Genomic DNA, 21,377 nt, shown 5'->3' with positions numbered 1-21,377 from the left:
TCACATGACTATGTTTATTCTTTTATATTGAGAGAAATCTAAAAGATAAGATCTTGTAATCAGATCAGTTCAGAAAAAATAAGTTCAGATCAGATCAGAAAAAATAAGTTCAGATCAGATCAGATAAGTTCAGATCAGAAAATTTCAGGTCAACTAAACATAGCCTTAGAACTGCCATAGTAGAACTGCCATAGTATGTGACACGTATGTATGATATCCTCAATTCCTCACATATAATCTGTTTATCCACAAACTCAACCTCCATAACTAAACTCTTACAAGCTCACCCTCTCACTCTCTCCCTCCTCTCGAGAGGCGAATACAACAATGGCAATGGCTTCCGCAACAACAACAATTCTCTCACTCAAATCATCCTCATTCCAAACCTCATCTCTCTCTCCTCCCATAACTCGATGCACTACTGCTAAAGGAATCTCTCTCACGCATTTCAACAAACACCTTAACAACACTCTAAAACTCACCTCTTCTCACTCCATTTCATCATCTGTGCTTCAACCCATTTCTCTCCAGAACAGAATCTCAACCGTTGATTCTCCTACATCAACTTCTTCTCCTTCTTTTACTGTTTTTGCTGCTAAAGGGTACAAGATGAAGACTCATAAGGTTCCCTTAATTGATTTTCTCTCTCTTCATTTTCGTTGAAAAATTGAATTTTGAATTATGGGTTTTATTTGTTTAATTGTGTGTTTTATTGGGTGAATTTTGGATTTTTTTTATAGGCGTCAGCTAAGAGATTTAGGGTCACTGGAAAAGGGAAGATTGTGAGGAGGAGAGCTGGGAAACAGCATCTTCTTGCTAAGAAGAATACTAAGAGGAAAACTCGTCTCTCTAAAATGGTAATTGTCTCAATTTATTTATGTTAAGATGCATTTTTTTACAGAAATTTATGTCATTGTTATCTGAATTTTGAGTAATTCAGGGGTAAAGGTAACTAGTTCTGTGACACTCATATTGGTCTTAAGATTGTGTTCAATATGCTACTATGCAAGTTAAATTGGGGTTTATATGAACTATGTTACTTAATGGAGATTGATATATCTATCCACTAGGTAAGCTAACCACTAGAAATAGACAAATACAAAATTATTAATAGTGTCGCGTTGGACTCCACTATTTATTTATTGATGTGTATTTAGTGGATAAATTATCCGTTGGGTAGACAAAGTTTTTTTTTTTTAATTCAACAATTCAAAAGTAGTATTTTTAGCATAAGAATAGGAAATGTTGATTGCATTTCTTTGAGTTTTGTGACTTCCTTTGGCTGTGCTAAATGTAAATTGTAGTTAGCAAATCCTACAGCTGACTTGTACTAAATGTTAATGTTAAGTGAATTTGGGGTATGTAAATCGATGAATGATGCGGAAAGCCTCGTGACATATGATGTTTGAGGCTAATTTTTCGAGTATTTTTACTTGGTAGAGTGGAGAGCTTATTGTTGCGTGGCTTTTTCGTTAGTTAGCTCATTCGCAATTAATTCCTGTTTGGAGAATTTGGCTTGAAGGCTAAGTATGCATGTTTAAGATATCTTTGTGGTATAATTCATAGCTTTTTTGAGTCAAGTTGCATAAGTCAAAGCTTAAAGGAAAAGCTAAGGACCTTGGTTATTTCATTTGCTTCATAGAATTCAGAGAAATGGTAGTGAAATATTACATTTACCCCAGGGAGCCTGTTAGGATAGAATTAGAAATAATTCCTAAATCTATCTATCTAGAAGTGTTTATTTAGAGATAATATTTATTAGTATTATATTTAGTTTAGGATATGTTTTCCTAGCTCTACCTTAGTTAGGTTTTATATGATGTAATATAAATACCCTTTTGGGTTAATGATTATTTCAACCTTTTCCTTTCCATCTATTTTGTCAGTGTCTTGTTTGAACGCTTGAGATAGCAATTTAAGGCGTAAGATCGCAAAATTAGACTTTTTACATAACGAAGCAATCTTTTAATGCCTGAAACCAAGTTGGGTTAATAGAAGAGTGGGGTAGTATTTCATTACCTTAGTTTGGCTGTGGACATGTAGGGAGCCAGAAATGGCATGAGGGGAAAGATAAGAAGTGGCTATTGTCTGATGGTGAAGGGAGTTTTTCCTCTTCTAATCTGAACCTCAAATATGTTGAAGTCTAAACCAAAATGGATCTTCTATTATAGAGAAACCAAAACTAAATAATATTTGTACACGTTATTTCGATAAAATGATCTCGTCTCGCACTTTAGGTTTCTTCCTTTTTCTCTCTTTTCCTTCTTTAGTATTGACTATTGAGAGTTAGGTTGGTATTGGTATGCCTAACAACCCTTCTTTTATGTGCCTTCTTCACTTTTTGTGTTGTCGATTGCTAAGAACTCACGTGGCTTGGACAGTTTATACTGCTAAAATGGAGAAATTAATGGAAGAAAATGAACTCTAAAATTTCAAATGTAAATGATATTCAAGCTTTCGAGAGGCTTGATTCTCTCCCAATTGAACTTTTAAAAGCTCACCCAATTTACTAATCAATTTTCGACATGACGTCCCCTCTTACATAAGCTGTATATATATAATACTTCTTTTCTGACTAACCCTATACTAATTTATAAAGCTATTCCAGTAATGACTCCATATATCAGTTCATAGCATTGATATAATTCAAAGAGAAAGGCTCTCTGTAGTTAACAACCTATTTCCCTTATCTTTGATATGAACCTTGAACTCAGAATAATCTAATTCTCTTTCCAGAAATACCACTTTCCTCTTGTAAGATTTGGTACTTATAGTATCAATAAGGTTGAATTTGAAGCTTGTTTAATCATATGTATATCGCTCCTAACTTCACTATTAGAGATATTGTCAAGCCTCCTAAATCCCAAATCTCTGTTTCTGTAGTAGGAGAAAAAAGCTAGTTGAGAAAGTAAAGATAACCTAGAAAAGCTATCATACATTCATACTTTATCGAAAGAGTGAATCAGTGTAATTGCTTTCCATTGGGCGAGCGACGGGAATTGAACCCGCGCATGGTGGATTCACAATCCACTGCCTTGATCCACTTGGCTACATCCGCCCCTTTCCTAATTAGTTCTTTATCTTTGATTAAATCTTGGCTAGTAAAGGAGCAATAACCAATTAAGTGCATTGTATTAACTCTCGTTCGCTTTTAGATATTTCTGGGAGGACAGGAACTAACCATATTTTCAATTGTCTCTTCAGAGGTCTTCTTGTGAACGTTGGACGGCTTGGACCTGCTTTCCTTTTTTCTTCCCTTGCTGATTTTGCTGAAACTAGTGATTTGTGCAACCTTATAGTAGATATGACCCTTTCAAATTTACCCATTAACAAAATTAAAAAGTTACCCCCAAGTTATTGTGAGACTGTTTTATACTAGATCTCGACGTAGAATGTTGATTTGAGATTTCCCTTGCTGAGTTACAGAAACTAGTTATTCTAACCAACCTTTATCCTTTGCCTATAGTAAGTTTTGCCAATGCAGTGTTGATATTTATTTTCTGTGCTTGAATCTGACTCTTTCTTTTCCCCTACTTTATGCACAGGTTCAAGTTGATAGGAGTGATTATGACAATGTGATTGGGGCTTTGCCATACCTGAAAGTAAACAGGAAATTTTAGTGGAGGCAACATCTCCCACTTTATGAAAATCATCAATCTCTTTTGTAATATCCTAATCATGTTTATCATCATGCTTTTATTCTAGTTTATCATCTACATTCAAGATGTCTTTAGTTCTTATCCCTTCTGTTTACCACATTCTTGTAATTGTATGATAAATCCTTGAGGAAATTTTTTGTTTGTAATCAATTGAATTTGAGTATGCCCAGTGATGCAAAGCAGTTTCTAGGATCAAATTAGGGATGATTTTTAAATTAAAATTAAGCAACGAAAATCCTTATATTAAAACAGATTTAGCCTAATAGCAACTAGCTTTGATTTCATTCGGTGACTAGTTTAATCCATTTGGTAATTAGGTCTCATTTTATATTAAAATTAGATCGTCTCTTCTAATAATTTGTGTATCCTTAATTATAAATGATATTGCGTGTAACATGATTGTAGATTTGTTGAAAGTGAGACAGGATTAGAGGAAGGGAAAAATGAATATGTTGAAATGGGGAGGATGGAATATTTAGAAGAAGGAAGAAATGAAATTGTATGTTATTTATTCCTTCTAATTAAAAAATGTGTTTTTCTTCAAAACAAAGCTGCAATACATAAATTCACTATTACGAAATTTACTAGATGGACTTTATTTATTGAAATGAAGTGATGAAAGTGCCAACACAATAATAGATGAACATAAGTAATCTTTATACCTTATCAAAAAGAATTTTTTTTTCCGTTCTAAAATAGAAGAATTTTTTTATCATTTTATGTCGTTTTAAAATAAATAAAATATTAATATATTTGGTATTTAATTTTTTTTCTTCATTATATGAGTCTCCTTTTTCTTTTTCTATGTTTCATGGATTTATCTTGTAAGAGATCGTCTACTTTTAAAATTAAAATTAAAATTAAAATTAGGTAATGATAAGCCCAAATAGAGAATTAGCCCAATAGTGATTAAGTTAATTTCTTTTGATCACTAGTTTAATTCATTTAATGACTAGGTCTACAAATAATATTAAAATTAGACCGTCCTTTTTAATAATATTTGATGTTTCATTTATAACAAATTGGTGGAAGTATAAATAAACTGCATTTTGACCTTTATGTCACAAGTCACAGATTACCTCTTAAGTCCAAAAAAACATCACTAGATATTGGGGCGTCCTTGTAGCCATAGGGTTCGGGCTTGTAAACATATGAAACTTATTTTAATTGTAGCTTAAACTTATTTTTATAAGTTGACAAGAGCAAAGTCTTAAACTAGTTTATTTAGTAAAAAAGTTGAAAATTTTAACTCTAACATGACATGCTAATTATAAGAGTTACCCATTTAACATGTTTAACTCATACTCCCTCCGTTTCATTTTAATCTACACACTTATACTTTTCACGCATGCCAATGCAAAACTTTGAGGACATCTATCTTTAGTTTTGTATTTGTAAAAATTATAAAAAGTACATATTAATAAAATACATGTTATGATGAATCTAACAAGATCCCACATGACTATATTTTCATCCGCTTATAAATCACAAATGATGGTCAAAGTGAAATTTATGAATAGTGTAAAATGTCAAAGTGTGTAGATTAAAATGAAACGGAGGGAGTATATTTCTCACTATTCAATTTTAATTGAAATTATGCATGATCATTGAAGGAGATGTTTTCACTGTTTATATCCAACAGAAGTTTTTAGGATATTTACATAAATGAGTAATAAAATGGGTCAAAGCATGTTAATTTCAGGTTAAAAATGTCCACCTTAATCTACACATTCTATTAAACGGATATCAACATGTAATTACTAACTAATTATTGAAGGAGATAACATTGTGGTAATTAACATAATGAAAAGAGCTTTCAAATGCCAAACAACGCATTAATACCATCATTATGGACATCAAGAGCTTCATCCAAAACACCTTCACAAGATTCAATTTGTGCACATATTTCGAGAAGCTAATCAAGTCGTCAGTTATCTTCCAGGATCGGGTCACTAATTTTCAGACCCAACACGATAGACGACGTTGATTCGATAATACCTTTTGCGACCTCTGTAGTTTTGATAATTTAGGTATTTTCCTTGTGAGGAGGAAGTCCTAAATTCGTCTAGGGTGTAAGGGTCATGATGACTTGACATCATCCTCACCTTACTCCAGCTTATCACCGACAGTCCGTTCAGAGGTCCATACTCAAGGTTGGCAACTAAACACGAGAGATCTTACCTTTTCCGCATTTTTGACAGCCCATCTTTGTTTTGTCTCAATATAGTCTTTTAGTGGCATATTCCAGTCCCCGTTTCCATTACAAGCATAGTTATTCCTGAAAAAAGATGATCCAGTCACACCTTTGCTTCTTATATCTCTGAAAGTACGTAAGAATCAAAAAAAAAAAAATAGTTGTCCACATAATTTAATTCGATAGTATGAATTCACAATCCAACTATTACCAATCAATACAAAAAATATAAAATACAAACATTTTTTAATTTATGAAAAATTACACTAAAAACACTAAAATATTTTTTTGAGAGAAAATATTAAAACACAATGATAAACTTTAAGTTCACCAATCCCCTTTCCAACAAAGGGATAGTAATATTTCTTTGGAAATATTCTCTATATATGCTTGATATCTATACTCAACAAAGTGATAAAATTATAATATCATTCTCTTTTCCAAAGTTCACAAATCCTCTATTCCATTGAAACATACACAACACACAAAGTTACACAACTTGACAAATACAAATTGATTTTCCTATCTCACAACTCACATAAAAAACCACTTCTCAAAAAGCAATAAAATTATAAATCCAAGACACACCATATCCATTTGTTTCCATGTTTCCAACCATTGCCAACTTGTATAATTCAATGATCTGTCACCTTATTTCCTCTCACATCCCAATAAACTCATTTGGGTCCCACAATTATCCATCAAAACAACTCCTTGAAATCCCTAAAACACCCTTCTACAATCAAACTACACAAAGCTACAATAAGTCAACAAATTAGGGTGTTTTTGGTAATTTAACCACATAATCCAAAACAACCTCTTCTTCTGAGTTCTGACCCAAACCTTCACACGTGCCCATCATCACCGTTTTCATACACTTGAATTTCCAATTTTACCCCTAACCCACCTGACTTTCCGTGAAGGAAAACGCCACCCCATATATAAAAATCTAGGGTTTTGCGAATCTCTTCACCTAATTTTCACCCGTCTCTTCAATTTTATAGAATTTTTTCCACAAAAGATTCCTCCGATTCTCGGAATTCGCACTAGATTTTCGATTTCAAGTTCGATTGCGATTTTCAATTTCAAATTTTCGATTTTGATTTCATCCATTTTTGTGAAATTTCAATGGTACATTTCGCGAGTTTCGAGGAGCGGCAACGGCAGATTCGACCGCCGGGGGTTGCCGGAGAAATGATTTCGGTGAAATTGGAGATTGAAGAGTCTTTGGTTGATGAACATGGTCCTTTTAATAAGAAGCAGAAACAGTCTTCGTCTGCTGATCAGGTTAAATCTTTGTTTTTGATTTGATTGAGGAAAAATGCTTTGATTAGTTGGTTTGTTGAGAAAACTTAGATTTGGAGTAGTGTAAACTGAAGAAATTAGGGTTATTTTTATTGTGATATTAGCTATTAATAATCTTTGTTTGTTGTTTTACTTGATATAGATAAATGCATAGCTTTAGGTATTCATTTGTGGTGGAAGTTAATGATTAGTAGCTCGGTTATTAGTGAAGTTATCTATCTTTGGCGATTCGGCGTGGTGGACTGGTGGTTGGATTTTTGGCTTTGAAAATGGGCGCAAGAGAAATGTTTTTGATTGAAACAATGATCGAATTCGATGAAGTTAGGGATCTTGTAGGTATTTCAGGTCCGAGGGAGGTGTGAAGGTGAGTTAGGAATCAGATTCTTAACCTCTTAGTTCGAAGATGAACTCCCGAACACAATTTTAATATGACTAGTGTAGTGAGTTATAAATCACATTTTGGATGAGTTCACCAAAGTCTTCATATTGTGTTGGTGTTTACTGGTCTTAATATAATTCTTAACCTTTCAGTTGGAAGACTGTAATCAGCTTATTGTGAAAGTGACACCTTTATGTTGGATTGAGTCACCACATCAGTAAAATAGTGCGTGACCTTCATCCAACTAGTTGTAATTTACTAATTTAGTTTAGTCCATGGAAATATGGAATTGATAATGGTTGATGTTGAAAGTTCTTGATATCATGTTCTCTTATTGAATGGACATTATGCATCTAGAAGGTGTTAGATCTTTTAAACCTTGGGGTCCTTTGTGAAGGGAATTTCTTTTGACTCCTCTGTGTGTAGTTTTTGTTTGCGGAATTTCACCAACTACACCCCGATTTTTGGTCTATTCACTTAATGCCCTTGATGTTTTGATGATTCACCCTACACCTTTTTTTTTTTGAAAATGTAGAATATGCCCTTAGTTCTGAAGGAAGTATAACTCCGGTAGTGTATTAATCTTAATTATCATCTCTCTTTGACCCACTAACATTCTTTTGATCCTTGATCCTCTCTTTTCTAATCTCCAAGTTTCATGAATGGAGTTCAAAACCTCACTTCTATCTCTTTATATCCGCCAACCACTAGTGTTGCCTTGCCGCCCATCAACCACCTGACCCACCATCCCAACTGCCACCATGTCAAACAGCTAGCCTGCACCAACTGGTGCAGACTCACAAAACCCCTCCAAAACCACTCACTCACGGTCACCACTTTTTTGAGCCACATACAATCTTTATGAAATGTAGGAGAAATATCAACAATAGTAGTAGAACACAGATGGCTAGGATCAAGTGTGACTCAATAGTATCTTTAATCTGCAAAATTGGGTTTGATCTTGCTTTCCCCAGTACTGTACCACTGCTATATTCGTCGGAGTTTTCACCGTCACTATTCTCACACCATCTTCTTCCACCGCCATTAATGGATGGTCTGAGGCTCTGAGCACTAAAATCGATTCAACCAAGGAAGAATTGCGAGATAATTTATGCAGAAGATCAATCAGATCTCTTTTTCTTTTAAAATCCCAATTAGAGCAAGAGAGAAATTATTTAGGAGTAGAAAAAAACTCTATTGTCTCATGATCCGACACTGTATGAGGAAGAACTCTAGTTATTATTATTTTGCCAGTTTGGCTTCTATTTGAGGTGGTATATTTGAGTGGCTCGACTATATGAGGAATGTAGTTATAAGAAAGCTCTATAGTGGTATCTCATAGATAATTTGTTTTGTGGTGATTGACGAATGGTGAAAAATGTTACTATTAGTGATATCTAGTTGAACAGGCTTGTGAGATGTGACTGGCATGGAGCTTGGGGGAAGTCAATGGCGGATTCACCCTTTAGGAAGTGCGGGAACGTGCCCCCACTTGACAAATCATTGAAAACAATAGATCCCATAAAATACTACAGACTACACTGATTCTAGTGATCTAGTGGTTAGTACAAGAGTAAGTGTATTTTGACCAAGTAGTACTTGGTCTAGTTCTAGTGGTAAGGAGATCACTTTTCCAACCTCAAGGTTGGGGGTTCAATCCCCACTAGAGGCACTTTGAGGGTAGGGATTCCCCTTACCCTTCCCCCTTACTCTCAAGTGCTTGGCCCATTAAGACCAACTCTGGTCTGGGCCACTTCTTCTTACCAAAAAAAAAAAAAAGAGTAAGTGTATTTTGAACTTAAAGGTCACAAGATCAAGTCTTATATAGCGCATATATATTTCTTCACTCTTAAGAACCAAAATTGCTCCCTTTTTTAGTCCTCACTCTATTTATTACTCCCTCCGTTTCGTTTTAATTTACTCACTTCACTTTGGGAGAGAACTAAGGAGGCATGGGCGGATCCAGCGTGGGTTCAGTGGGTTCAACTGAACCCACGTGGATCCGGGAGAAAAACAAAGAAACTGGGTAAAAAGAACATTAAATATATATTAAACACAACGGATTGTATCATTGAAAGTCATTGCAGTTCAGCGGTATAGCTTAGTTACAATATATTATGTGGTCTCAGGTTCGAATCTCTGTAATGTACTAAGGTTGTTTGTTTTTTTTTTCATTCTTTTTTGAACCTCACTTAGTCCCTTTAGGCTTACTGCATTATATCTTTGGTCTTTTTTTCCATTTTTTTATTCTCCTTTTTGGCTTACTGCATTATATCCTTGGTCTTTTCTTTCCTTCTTTTTTAATCCTCTCTTTATTTTTTAAGCTCTTTTTTTTTTATCTATAAATCTTCCCCTCCCACCTAGTACAAATATTGTAAAAAGCTAATGAATTTGGTTAATTCGCATTTTTTTTTTTGTCTATGTCATGTTTGTGCTTTCTTTTTGTCTTGTTTTTTTCCTTTTTGGGACTTTGTATAACTCTATAGTTTGTTAAAAAATTGATAGTCTTTTATTTTTTTGTAATGATGTAATCGATAATGAAAGCCTCGCTAATTACAATTGTTGAAAGTTTTTTTTTTCATTTTCTTTAAAAAATTGCAATTTCAAATAAAAAAATTAAATTTGAATTTTGTATTAAAATTAGTCCGAACCCACGTGGGCCAATGTAAGGAGGAAGTATAAAAATATGAGAGAGAAACTCAAAAGGTGGAGAGAGAAACTGAAAAGTGAGAGAGAAAAACAAAAGAGTGGGTTAAAATATTAAAAAATGAATGACATGGGTGGAAAAAGAAGAGAAAGTAGATATGATATGTTACCAAAAATAGAAAAATTAACACTATAGATTAAAAAAATGGACTAAAAAGAAAGTGTGTAGATTAACAAGAAACGGAGGGAGTAGTTTATTTGATAGATATATTTTTTCATATAGTGCATCCACTTGGAAAATTTTCTAAGTCTATCTCTGGAAAAATTATTTGTAGAATTTGGATGTAATAAAGGACACTACACCATCATGCTGATGCAGATACTAACACAACATATACTAACACAATAAAGATTCATCCAATCAGACATACCTATCCCAAATTAAGTATGATCATGTCAAATTTAGTACTGTAATTCTGTCAAAGAAGAAGAGAGAAGAGAGGTCCCTTCTTTCCTTTTTTTTTCGGGGGTGGGGGTGGGGACAAGAGGTCCCTAATTCTTTTTTTATTAAAATAATATCTCAATCGATTCTAACACTCAGATGCACTTTATCTAGATTTTCTAATAAAAACTATTATTAGCTACACATCGAGTATTTAGAATAAATTAATGTGAAGGGCTTATGAAGAAGGTTAAGAATGGTACATCCATTAAATTCTATGTTTATTCACATGCAGTTTCTTTCTGGAAATAATATATTTCCAGCCCCGCCTTCGCAATACAATCCACTTGAGGAGCCTAGTCCATTGGGTTTGAGGCTGAGAAAGAGCCCATCACTTCTTGAGTTAATCCAAATGAGGCTTTCTCAAGGCAAACCATCTACTTCGGGATCTGTCCCTGATGATGATTCCAGATCTCAAGAAAAAAGTAACACCAAAGGCAGTGCTCCTGGGGCTACGGACAAGCTCAAGGCTTCAAATTTTCCTGCTTCCTTACTTAAGATAGGCTGCTGGGAGGTAATTAGATTTGCTTTTTCTCTATTGATACCATTATGTGGTTTTTTTTGAAAGGGTGGATAATAGTAGCTGACACTTTTTTCTGCTGGCAGTATACTTCTCGATATGAAGGAGATCTAGTTGCAAAATGTTACTTTGCTAAGCACAAACTTGTTTGGGAAATTCTTGAAGGGGGCCTTAAGAGCAAAATTGAAGTCCAGTGGTCTGATATAATGGGATTGAAAGCAGACATTCCAGATGAAGCACCTGCAACCTTGATCGTAGTGGTATGCTATTTTGTATCAACTTTCATGCAACTGCATTTATTTTTCTCTTAATGTTGTTCCTGAACCTATTATTTGAGATAGCATTGTTTGGCCTCTCATTCTGAAAAAGGTTTCTGTTGCTCTTACACAGCTGGCACGTCAACCTCTTTTCTTTAGAGAGACAAATCCTCAGCCAAGAAAACACACACTTTGGCAGGCTACTGCAGATTTTACTAATGGACAGGCTAGCTTACATAGGTTAGTCAATTTATGCCTTCGATTAGCATTGTTTGTTGTAGGTCTTATTGTGTGGCTTCTTTGTACTTCCTCCGTCCCACATGAATACGACTCTTTCCACGTTCATCCTTCCCGCATTATCCTTTACATACAATCTTTGGACATGGCCTACTATTACTTTAATCTTTCTAATATTCAAGTATTGCCCACCACTCGCTAACTCCTATCACATCTACCTTTTCAATGACAAGTGATAACCAAACTACAGTTTATAAACTAAAATTATGTGCCTTGATAAGTGTAAGGAGAAATGTCGGACAGGTTGAAAACTGGTTATTTGGAACTCGATGTACTGGGACAATTTGGTGATTCATTACTTTCAAACAGATCCTTTGCTATAAATATACTTACGCTGTTTTTTATGTATGAGAAATAACATACTCAAGTGGGGTCTTGTTAACTCATCTTAATGCATATTTTCATCATATCAACTTCTTATAATTTTTGGTATGCGTAATTAAAGATATTGTTGATCAGAGTAATGTAGTGGATGGCGTGGAAACAAGAAAAGTAGCAACTATAGAGAAACAGAGGAAGTAACATTTATGTTCGGTTAATTTTTCCTTTCTTTACCTTTTCTGATTGGTTCATGATGGCCTTTTCATTAACTTGAGACAGTTATTGCTTCGTGGCTGAATATTGAAACTGAAAATATTAAATGAAAGGATATAAGCCTATCAAAATTTGAGTAAGCAGGGAAGAATTAGATTGGAAAGAAAGAGAAAGAATAAACCTCAGAAAAACAATGGGGAAAACTTTTAAAAGTATAAAGAGTTTCTGGAATCGTTGTATGACATCAGAAGGTCGTTAGAACTTGAAGTGATCATTGTTCGATTTGGGATCTCGGAAACAACTGAACAAACATTGAAGTGAAACTTCTACCCTCATAACTAGTTTGCAAGAGATTGAATTTGTTTATCGACAAGCTGTTCTTTAATCTTTCGATGAGTTTCTTTGTTTGGTAGCTGGATGCACTGTTATAGAGATAATTGTTTCTATTTGTTGAGGCTAACACAATAGACCTGTTTGCTTTAAGGTAGTGATCATAGTGAAAGCCTGAAGTGTTCAGGTGTAAGAATATGATATTCTGGCAATTAGACATTCTCTTTGTGCTAATAATGTATAACAATCTACAATAAACTATCCCCAGCGTGTAACTTCCAGTTTCTGTCCTGACTCGCTTAGTTCAACTTAATGTTCTGATATAACAATCTCGTGAACAAACCATCCAGTTCATTTTCTTAGATTTGTGTTATCTTTCTATTCGATTACTTTGCATGTTGGCGTTTTCATTTAATGAAGTTCCTAAACAGAATGTATTGTTACTGATATGCTGCAGGAAGCATTTTCTTCAGGTGCCTCATGGCCTACTAAACAAGCATTTTGAGAAATTAATTCAGTGTGATATGCGTCTTAGTTTCTTGAGCAGGCAACCAGAAATAAAACTCGATTCTCCATACTTCGATTCTCAGCCTTCTATTTTTGATGACTCAAATGAATGTAAAAACTATAGTGTGAATCAAAGAGAAACCAGCAGAGGACCTAGCACCTCTATCTTTGAAGATGTTGGAACACCTTCTGCATCCCAGACATCTTCTCTCTCAGTCAAACAAGAGGATGCTGTTAATGGAGCATCTGAGATTCTGTCTCGTGAGGCTACATCCCCTAGCTCAGGTATTGTTTTTACTTCTTTCTTAATATCTCCATGCGTTTAGATCTTTATAGCATCATGAATGATGTGGTTTTGTTTCTAATGATATTGGAGACTCTGCTTTCTTTATAATTGGTGCGTATTCTTCGTCAACTTTCACTTCGATTTTGTTCTCATCGTCAACATTCTATCAACTGCCATTATAATTAGTAGAAGAGAATTTAGTTGCATGTACTTTGTTTTCTCCATGTTTTATTAGAAAAATCGTGGGTTGAAATTTTTGGATCAAACATTGCAGAACTGCTGGTATGGCTGTACCAGTTAATTGCCCTTGTTAAAGCTTGTTACCACTTGCCTATATGTATGTTTGTCTTGTAAGTTCTGTACTTTTTTTTCTCAGGGGAGTCTGTCTTGTAAGTTGTAACAGCATATATTACAATTTATACATATAAGGAAAGGTATAATAATATAAAGAACGGTATCTGTATCAAACTGCTTGAGATTCTAAATAGTCAGCGGAAGTGATATTAGATTACTACACTGATTTCAGAAGGGTAAATAATTTATTTGTTTCCAGAAAAATAAGCTGATTTATTGAGCTACTGTCATGAACACCTTAAATTTGAAGATGTTTGAATCTCTCTAGATCGTATCTGATTGGATTATACAACAGCGTGATTTTCGCCTACCTTTGTGCTGGTGTTTTTGTTCATAATTTTGGATCTCTCTAGAGCATATCGGATTGGGTTTTACTGACTTGCTCTTTTGGCATGTTGCTGAGGATGTTCTGGCCCATATCCGCAATAGTTTTAATTGTCGTTGTGGTTTAAACTATTCACAATTCTTGTGCATGTTACATAGTTTGTTGGGCATCAATTTTTAAGTTTGTTTATATGACATTGCTGTAAGGTTTAATGTAATACCTTCAGTGGTCATGCTTCCTGTTAATTTTACATAGTGCGTAATGGCTTTTTTTGTTTGTTTGTTCAACTTGGGGACATCCAGCTCGATCTGTATGTCTCAACTTTCAGTTACTGCTGCCCAAGAATTCAGAAGTCGTTGATGTCTTTGATTGTTGCATAAATTTGTGGCTTTCTCTGTTTTTAAACCAATTATTACTGAATTCTTTTCTGATTCAATCTTTCCATTTCAGTGATGGATATGCGTGTAATGGAAGGTAGTACAAGTAGTCAATCAGGCGAACTGAACGGCTCAAAAAGCGTTGAGCAGCTAATCATGCGAGGAATTCGCCCGTCTATGTCAATGACTGATCTTGTAAATCACATTGGAAATTGTATTTCAGAACAGATGAGTTCTGAGAATCCCGAGTGTACAGAAGGAGGATCTGAGTCCCATACTAAAATGCTGGAGGATATTGCTCAACACCTGCTTGGTGACGTCCAATTCACACCATGCTCTGATGAGAAATCCCTCATGTCGAGGGTCAACTCTTTGTGCTCCCTCCTCCAGAAAGATGGCACTCCTGTTCAGACTTTCGAAGTAACAGATGAGGCAAAGGACCTAAAAACTACTAGCTATGAACCTGAGCTAATGGATCAGAATACAATTAAAGGTGACATAATTGCAGCTGAGGGTTCTGTTAGAGATGTCTGCAAACAGGCACCAAGCATGCCGAGAATTGATTCTTTTGGGGATTTGCTTCACCACCTTCCTAGGATTGCTTCACTACCGAAGTTCTTGTTCGACATTTCTGAAGATGGGGATAATCAAGCACGGTAGATCCTGAAGTGTACTATATTCATTGATTATGGCTTATGGTATTGCAGATTCTCTCGAGATTTGGGACACAAGAAGCGCTGCTTTGTCATCTCATATGGAAACAGAAATTGTTGTATTGCACCTTGTATATTATTGGGATTCAGAAATTTGGTTTGATGATGAATCCCGGTAAATAACTGTATAAAGAGTAACTAACAGACACACGGGGATAGATTACAGCTTCTTTTTTTAGTTTCTTGGCTGCAAATGTGAATGTAGCTTTCTTTTTATACATGTATTTCTTAGAATCTCAACTTGAGATTCGTGGCGCATCGATCGTTAAATGTTCTGGAATCGGAGTGTTTTTTTTTTTTGCTTTCCCTTTAGGTCGTCTACGTTATACTTCTGTATGAAATCTGTACATATTTTGCTGTCATGAAAGGTCTCTTGAAGTGAATTTCTCTTACTGCATAGGCAAAGAATAGGATTATATCAATACGAAGGTCGAAGGGGGAAGTGTAGTATCACCTACTCCAACAGTTACGAAGAACATTCAATTAAACGTTGGTCAGAATACCGAGACTGTCATCAAGTGTAATGTCACATTTGAAGAGGAAACTAAGACACTTGCAGCACGTTAGTTTAAGGGCATTACTTTTTTTGCTTTTTCAATGGTCATACTATCGTTCACAAAAAATGATAATAATTTTTTTAATTTAATGAATTATATAAAAAAAAAAAAAAACCAACGGTCATATTTTTTATCCTTTACAAATAGAGATCAATTTTGACATAGTTATAACACTTCAAAATTTTCGTAATTTCTCAGGTAAATTAGTGTAATTACAGATTAAACCAGAGTAATTAAAAATAACATTTTTGTTAATGTAATACAATTAACGACTTAATTCGATTAATTAGAAGGCAATTACATAGCATGATTACCATATTTTGGTTTAGTTAATATTATCTAAAATTAATGTGATAAATCAAATTATATAATTAATGTTGGCGGGTTATGGAAAGTAAGGGAGAGAAAAGATAGTGAAATACGGAAAAGTTGGAGAGATGGTAAATGGGGAATCTCATGAGATAGGGAGGTTAACAAATGTAGATGATTTTAGGTGGATAAAGTGAATAATCCAGCTGGATCCAACCCATATGAGTCATACTTAGTTGAATTACGCTTAAGAGTTGGAAAAAGAGAAATCCTCACCACCAATGTCCCCTGGTGGTAATGGAAATTGGATCCCATTTGATCCCATGAACAAAGTCATGAGGCACACCCCTTGCCACTAGATCTAGTATTAGTTGGTGAGAAAAAAAAAAAAAAAACCTTGCATACTTGAAGAAATTCAATAATAGCTTTTTCCAAAACAAGTAATCTGCTTGAACCAAAGGAAGCCGAACATCTTTAACTCAAGCAGTTAATCATCTGTACAAGTTTTGGGTATGCACAGCAAAACTTCGAAGCACTTGCAGTCTTGCACAAACTCTTCCAACACTATATAACAAGCTGTACCGAGATTTACAAAAATGGTGCAAGTGATCCCTACTCAAGAAGACGCAAAACTTTCACAAAATATACAAGGTGGCTCTCCTGGTCCTTCAAGTTCACCAAGCCATAGGCAGTGACTATGGAAGGCATGACCACAAGGAAGGATGGCTACAATTGGTATTGCGGAGAACCCGTAATCACACTCACTCTCAACTTCATATGGTGCAACCCCCAGATCCTCCTCACATAGGCAGCAACATACTCCTATTAGGTTACCAGATTCACCAAGACCTGTAAAAGCAAAAAATAACAAATAATAGTTAGTATAATCTTGTGACACTTTTATTGATCAGCTATTCATCAAATAAAGTGGAGGTAAATAACTCTAATCACATGTCAAGATCGAAATTTTCGGGTTAGGATTCAAATAAAAAATCTTTAGATAATAGGACCAACAACATAAACCACTATTACAAGCCATTCACTAGATCTTATATTGTCCTAGTTCAACAAATGATGATTGAACTGATCTTGAATGCCACAAATTATTACTTGGGAACACAAGCATAAGGGTAAGAAAAGTAACAACCTAAGGTGTTTCACTGTTCCTAAATGTTTATTCTGTCAACGAAAAAAGAGGATAGTTTACACGAGTAGAATTAAAGCAGAAACATACCATTCCATACTATATGATGTTCAAGATAACTCTCTGATTCCAAATCCGATGAGCTAGTAGAAACTCTGTGTTCAACCTGCTTCCCTTTAGAAGATTGAACTCTACGTAGAGGTTCCTTTCTTGAAACCTGCTTTTGAATTGCAGGCATCTTTGACTTGTTAGTGTGACGGTTAGAATTAGTTTTTTGAGTGGACTGCATTGAGTTGTCAATCGAAATTTGCAATTGCTGTTTTCTTGCTGAGAACTCCTTCCTACTTGTGGACTCAGGTTGAGATTTCTCCTTCCAAATTTGATGAGGGCGTAGAGTTTTTTCTTTTGTCTTGTTATCCGGTAGATAGGGATTGGGCTGTTCTTCAGAAACAGGAGTCCTAGTCACCTGAGCTCTTTCTTGTCTGCCTGCTAATATATCAAAAAGAAACATCTGAATACAAGATCACAGATTTTTGAAGACTTTCTTACTCGACCTAAATGGACATTATAAGTATGCTACATTTTCATCTTATAGTTATCCCTCGATTCCTATACGCTCTTTTTGGATGGAATGTTTCGCTACAGAGCCAAACAGCTTTAATTTTCATAACACATCAGAGAAAACATCATGTGGGATCTTGCTAAAACTCTTTCAATGTGCGTTTTGAAAAGTCAAACTTCAAAATTTATCAAGGGAACATAACCAAAGATCTATGATTAAAGTTTGCATTTGAAACTGTGGATGCCAGACAGGAAGAACAAAAAGGAATGGAGGGGGTAAAACTCTTCCAACTTCGGCACCTTTGGAAACAAGAACTAACCATCCAAACAGCAATTTACCAAGCACAGAAGATCAAATTACTACCTCTTGCTTTGCTCTGTGCAACAGTAGCAGCAGTGCACTTAACTGCTGGAGATGCATTTGCAGCAACAATACCAGCAGTGCGCTTAACTGCTGGGGGCTCATTTGCAGCTTCAGTAGCAGCGATGCGCTTAACTTCTGGAGACACATTTGTGGCAAAATTTGCAGTTGCTTGTGACGCTCTCACTCTCGAGACACCAAGGGGCACTGTAACTGCTCCAGATTTCGTGGATTCAGTCACAGATACACGGGCCTTAGTAGGCTTTCTAGCAGCCTCTGAAGATTTATCTGGCTTCTTAATTTCAATTGTACTGCAAGGAACAGTAGAGGTAGAGCATTTTCTTGTTGTAATATTAGATGATCTTCCAGAACGTGTAAGTCTACCAGTACTAGCGTTTTCACAGGGCAATCCACAGCCTCCACCACCAGCGTGTCTCTCTTTTACGCCTTCTTTCTCCCTCCTGTTGGACATGGTATCTCAGATCACTGAAGCCAAAAAAAAATTTAGTATCAACAATATTAGAATCTACTGTCATGAGTCATGACAGACTGCAACAATATCAGAATCTACTGCACGCCAGATAATACGCGCATGAATGGGTGTGTGCACGACTGCACGTCACACACCCTGTGCACCCACATGCGGGGCACGCGCTTCCTATATGCACACGCAGACACATGTATATTGTACATGTCCACAATGCTAGGTGCTCCCGGGCGCATCTAAGAACTTACAACCATGAATTTATGAATATCAATTACCTCTTCATTAGCCATGTAAAAACTCATAAAAACATATTACTATCGGAACAACATATATTCTGTAAAAATAATGACAATCTCATTATTAATTTATTACCATATCAATTATCATAACAATAAAGATTATGTTATAAACTAGTAGCATCAATTTAATATTAGAAGTAACAATAAAGTAAAAACTTCAATAAATAAAAACTACAGTACATCAATAATTAACTACCCATCTTCAATTAACATAATAATTAAACAAAAAAAAATTAACAGCCACAAAAATTCAATAAAAATTTCAACAACCACCCAGATCACGAAATAATCTGTTACACATAAAAGTTGTGATAATTTATTGATACCCAGATGAAAAAACAACAAATCATCGATTATCAAATACACATCATGCAGAAAATCAAAGAAGCAATAAAATAAACTAAGAAAAACCAATAAAAGCTATAATTAAAACAAATTATTATTACCTGAAAGCGGAAGAAAAAGAATTTTTCCTGCAAATCGTAGAGGAGGAGGAGAGAGAGAGAGAGAAAGGTGGATGAAGGGGGTTAAAGAGTTAGCGAAACAGAGGCGTCGAAATTGCAGGGAATTTCAAGATTTGGGGGTTTGACAAAACTATCAAAGGCGGCCTTTTAAAGGTATCGGTTTAGTCGGTTAGTTTGTCCTTTTTAACCTTTTTCCTCCTTTCCATCAACATACAACCTTTTTTTTCTTGCCCTCGTTCACTCTTTTACTTCGAATCCTTTTCGAATCCTTTAATGTGTGGCTACCGCCAAGTTGAGGTTCTCGCGAGCAACTTATTTGAATAGATTTCGGTTAAAGTTTGATTATTTGAGTTTATTTAATTGGAATCGGATTCGGATTTAATTTAAGATCAAAATAAGTTGAGTTGAGTGTACCCTAATTTAACTTAAAAAGTCTGTGGTTAACTTATAACTTATTTGGATTTTAATATTATAAAAAAAAATCCTGATTCGGTTTTAAAGGCAAAATAGTTATTACTTATTAGGTTTGGACTATGTCTCGGGTAAGGAAAAATTTCTTTTATTAATATTGTACTTTAAAATATTAACACTAAATACAACATGGTCTAATGGTTAAAACTTTAATATCTCTATTATATAAGCCAAGGGAGGAGGTGTGGTGTCCTCTTTTGAAGTGACTAAAATATCCTCTAATAATCTAATACATTGCTTTTTATATTGTTCCAGGCGCTTGAAGCTCCTAGAGGACCTCGCCGTCCTAAAACACATTGGGATCATGTTTTAGAGGAGATGATTTGGTTGTCAAAGGTATATGTGTTCATGTGTCATAGTTGCTTTTTTGAACTATTCTTCTGCTTCACTCCCTTAAAGAAATACTCTCGATATAGTTGCTACTTTGAACTCTTCTTCAGCTTCACTCCCTTAAAGAAATACTTTCAATCATAACATATTTAATTACACCAGGACTTTGAAGCAGAGAGGAAATGGAAGCTAGCACAGGCAAAGAAAGTAGCTTTACGAGCGAGCAGAGGCATGCTGGACCAGGCAACGAGAGGGGAAAAGAAAATGAAGGTTTAGCCCATTTTCGTTTTTATTCGATGAAACGATAAAGTCACCTCCCCAGGTGCACTCTGAAATTGTTTGAATAGTTGTATTGTTGGTTGATTGTTGCATGTTATAAAGTGAAATTGTTTAAGTCGTTCATTCTTTGCTTGTATTCAATAGTTGGATTCTGATAAAAGTATGGAATCATTGTATGATTTTTTAGAAGCCTGATAGGTGATATTGAGGACTGTCCTGGAAAACTTCCCTTGATTTCCTTCCTCTAAGCCTTCTTTAATGACTATGAGTACTGCAAGTAAGATGGTGTGAGACTAAAATAACATTTTAAACCCCATACCTCTTTGTTCATCAGTGATATAAGTTACACTATAAAGAGGTAGACTGAAATAACATTTTCAACTACATTTCACTAAGTGGTGAGAACTTAAATTGCATTTTACTGGGAGAAATGCACAAACTAGGTTAAGTGTAGTACTTGATTTGAAGAGTTATAACCCTTTTTCATGGGATAAATACAAGGTGAGGAAAAATATGTGATCAACTACAATTCTTTCATGTCATATATTCTGAAAGGTCAGGATACATTTGAGTAGATAAAAGTAGATATAGTGTGTTAGATGTTTCAGCTGAACTAACCTCTCATTTGATTAATGAATATATGGAGATAATTTCAATCAGGAAATTATGTATGGATTTGTTCTTTTTTATCTAGGGAAAGTTATTATATTTTCTTTTTGGGGGTAAGAGTAAAATGATACTAAAGTTAGTGTTATTTCTCCACATTGCTTTTGCCATGTTTTGATTCAGCTGGGAAGAGAAACCAAAATGTTGTCAATATAATATCAGAATTGAATTGGATTTTTGTTGGGGCATTTTATTGTCAAGGTTTGGCTAATATTCCTGCTTCGTTCTAATATTCTTTTAGGATTATGTTTGACCCCATCTTTA

General features: G+C 34.9%; 3 protein-coding genes across 4 annotated transcripts; 2 read left to right on the top strand and 1 right to left on the bottom strand.

Moving 5' to 3' along the window:
- The first annotated feature begins 228 nt into the window (after positions 1-228).
- Positions 229-3,822, top strand: LOC109135796 (50S ribosomal protein L35, chloroplastic). The gene is made up of 3 exons (XM_019251369.3): positions 229-624; positions 741-857; positions 3,546-3,822. The coding sequence occupies exons 1-3, from the start codon at positions 328-330 to the stop codon at positions 3,618-3,620; spliced, it is 489 nt and encodes a 162-aa protein (XP_019106914.1). The 5' UTR covers positions 229-327; the 3' UTR covers positions 3,621-3,822.
- Positions 3,823-6,803: 2,981 nt separating this feature from the next.
- On the top strand, positions 6,804-15,465 carry LOC104901744 (hypothetical protein). Its single transcript, XM_010689346.4, has 6 exons — positions 6,804-7,140; positions 10,921-11,199; positions 11,292-11,465; positions 11,596-11,702; positions 13,081-13,415; positions 14,546-15,465. The coding sequence occupies exons 1-6, from the start codon at positions 6,982-6,984 to the stop codon at positions 15,130-15,132; spliced, it is 1,641 nt and encodes a 546-aa protein (XP_010687648.2). The 5' UTR covers positions 6,804-6,981; the 3' UTR covers positions 15,133-15,465.
- A 991-nt stretch (positions 15,466-16,456) lies between these two features.
- LOC104901743 (uncharacterized) lies at positions 16,457-19,759 on the bottom strand. Of its 2 annotated transcripts, none has more exons than XM_010689344.4 (4): positions 19,350-19,759; positions 18,121-18,603; positions 17,286-17,684; positions 16,457-16,900 (listed from the first exon to the last, which is right to left on the bottom strand). In XM_010689344.4, the coding sequence occupies exons 2-4, from the start codon at positions 18,587-18,589 to the stop codon at positions 16,668-16,670; spliced, it is 1,101 nt and encodes a 366-aa protein (XP_010687646.2). In that variant the 5' UTR covers positions 18,590-18,603; positions 19,350-19,759; the 3' UTR covers positions 16,457-16,667. The 2 variants fall into 2 exon arrangements, with proteins under 2 accessions (XP_010687646.2, XP_048490182.1); XM_048634225.2 differs by having other exon boundaries at positions 17,286-17,681; positions 19,350-19,758.
- Positions 19,760-21,377: the final 1,618 nt, after the last annotated feature.

The sequence above is a fragment of the Beta vulgaris genome, chromosome 8 (genome assembly GCF_026745355.1).
Source record: "Beta vulgaris subsp. vulgaris cultivar EL10 chromosome 8, EL10.2, whole genome shotgun sequence".
Lineage (NCBI taxonomy): Eukaryota > Viridiplantae > Streptophyta > Magnoliopsida > Caryophyllales > Amaranthaceae > Beta > Beta vulgaris.
Note: the sequence above shows the minus strand (reverse complement) of the source record. Positions and strands in the feature narration are given on the sequence as shown.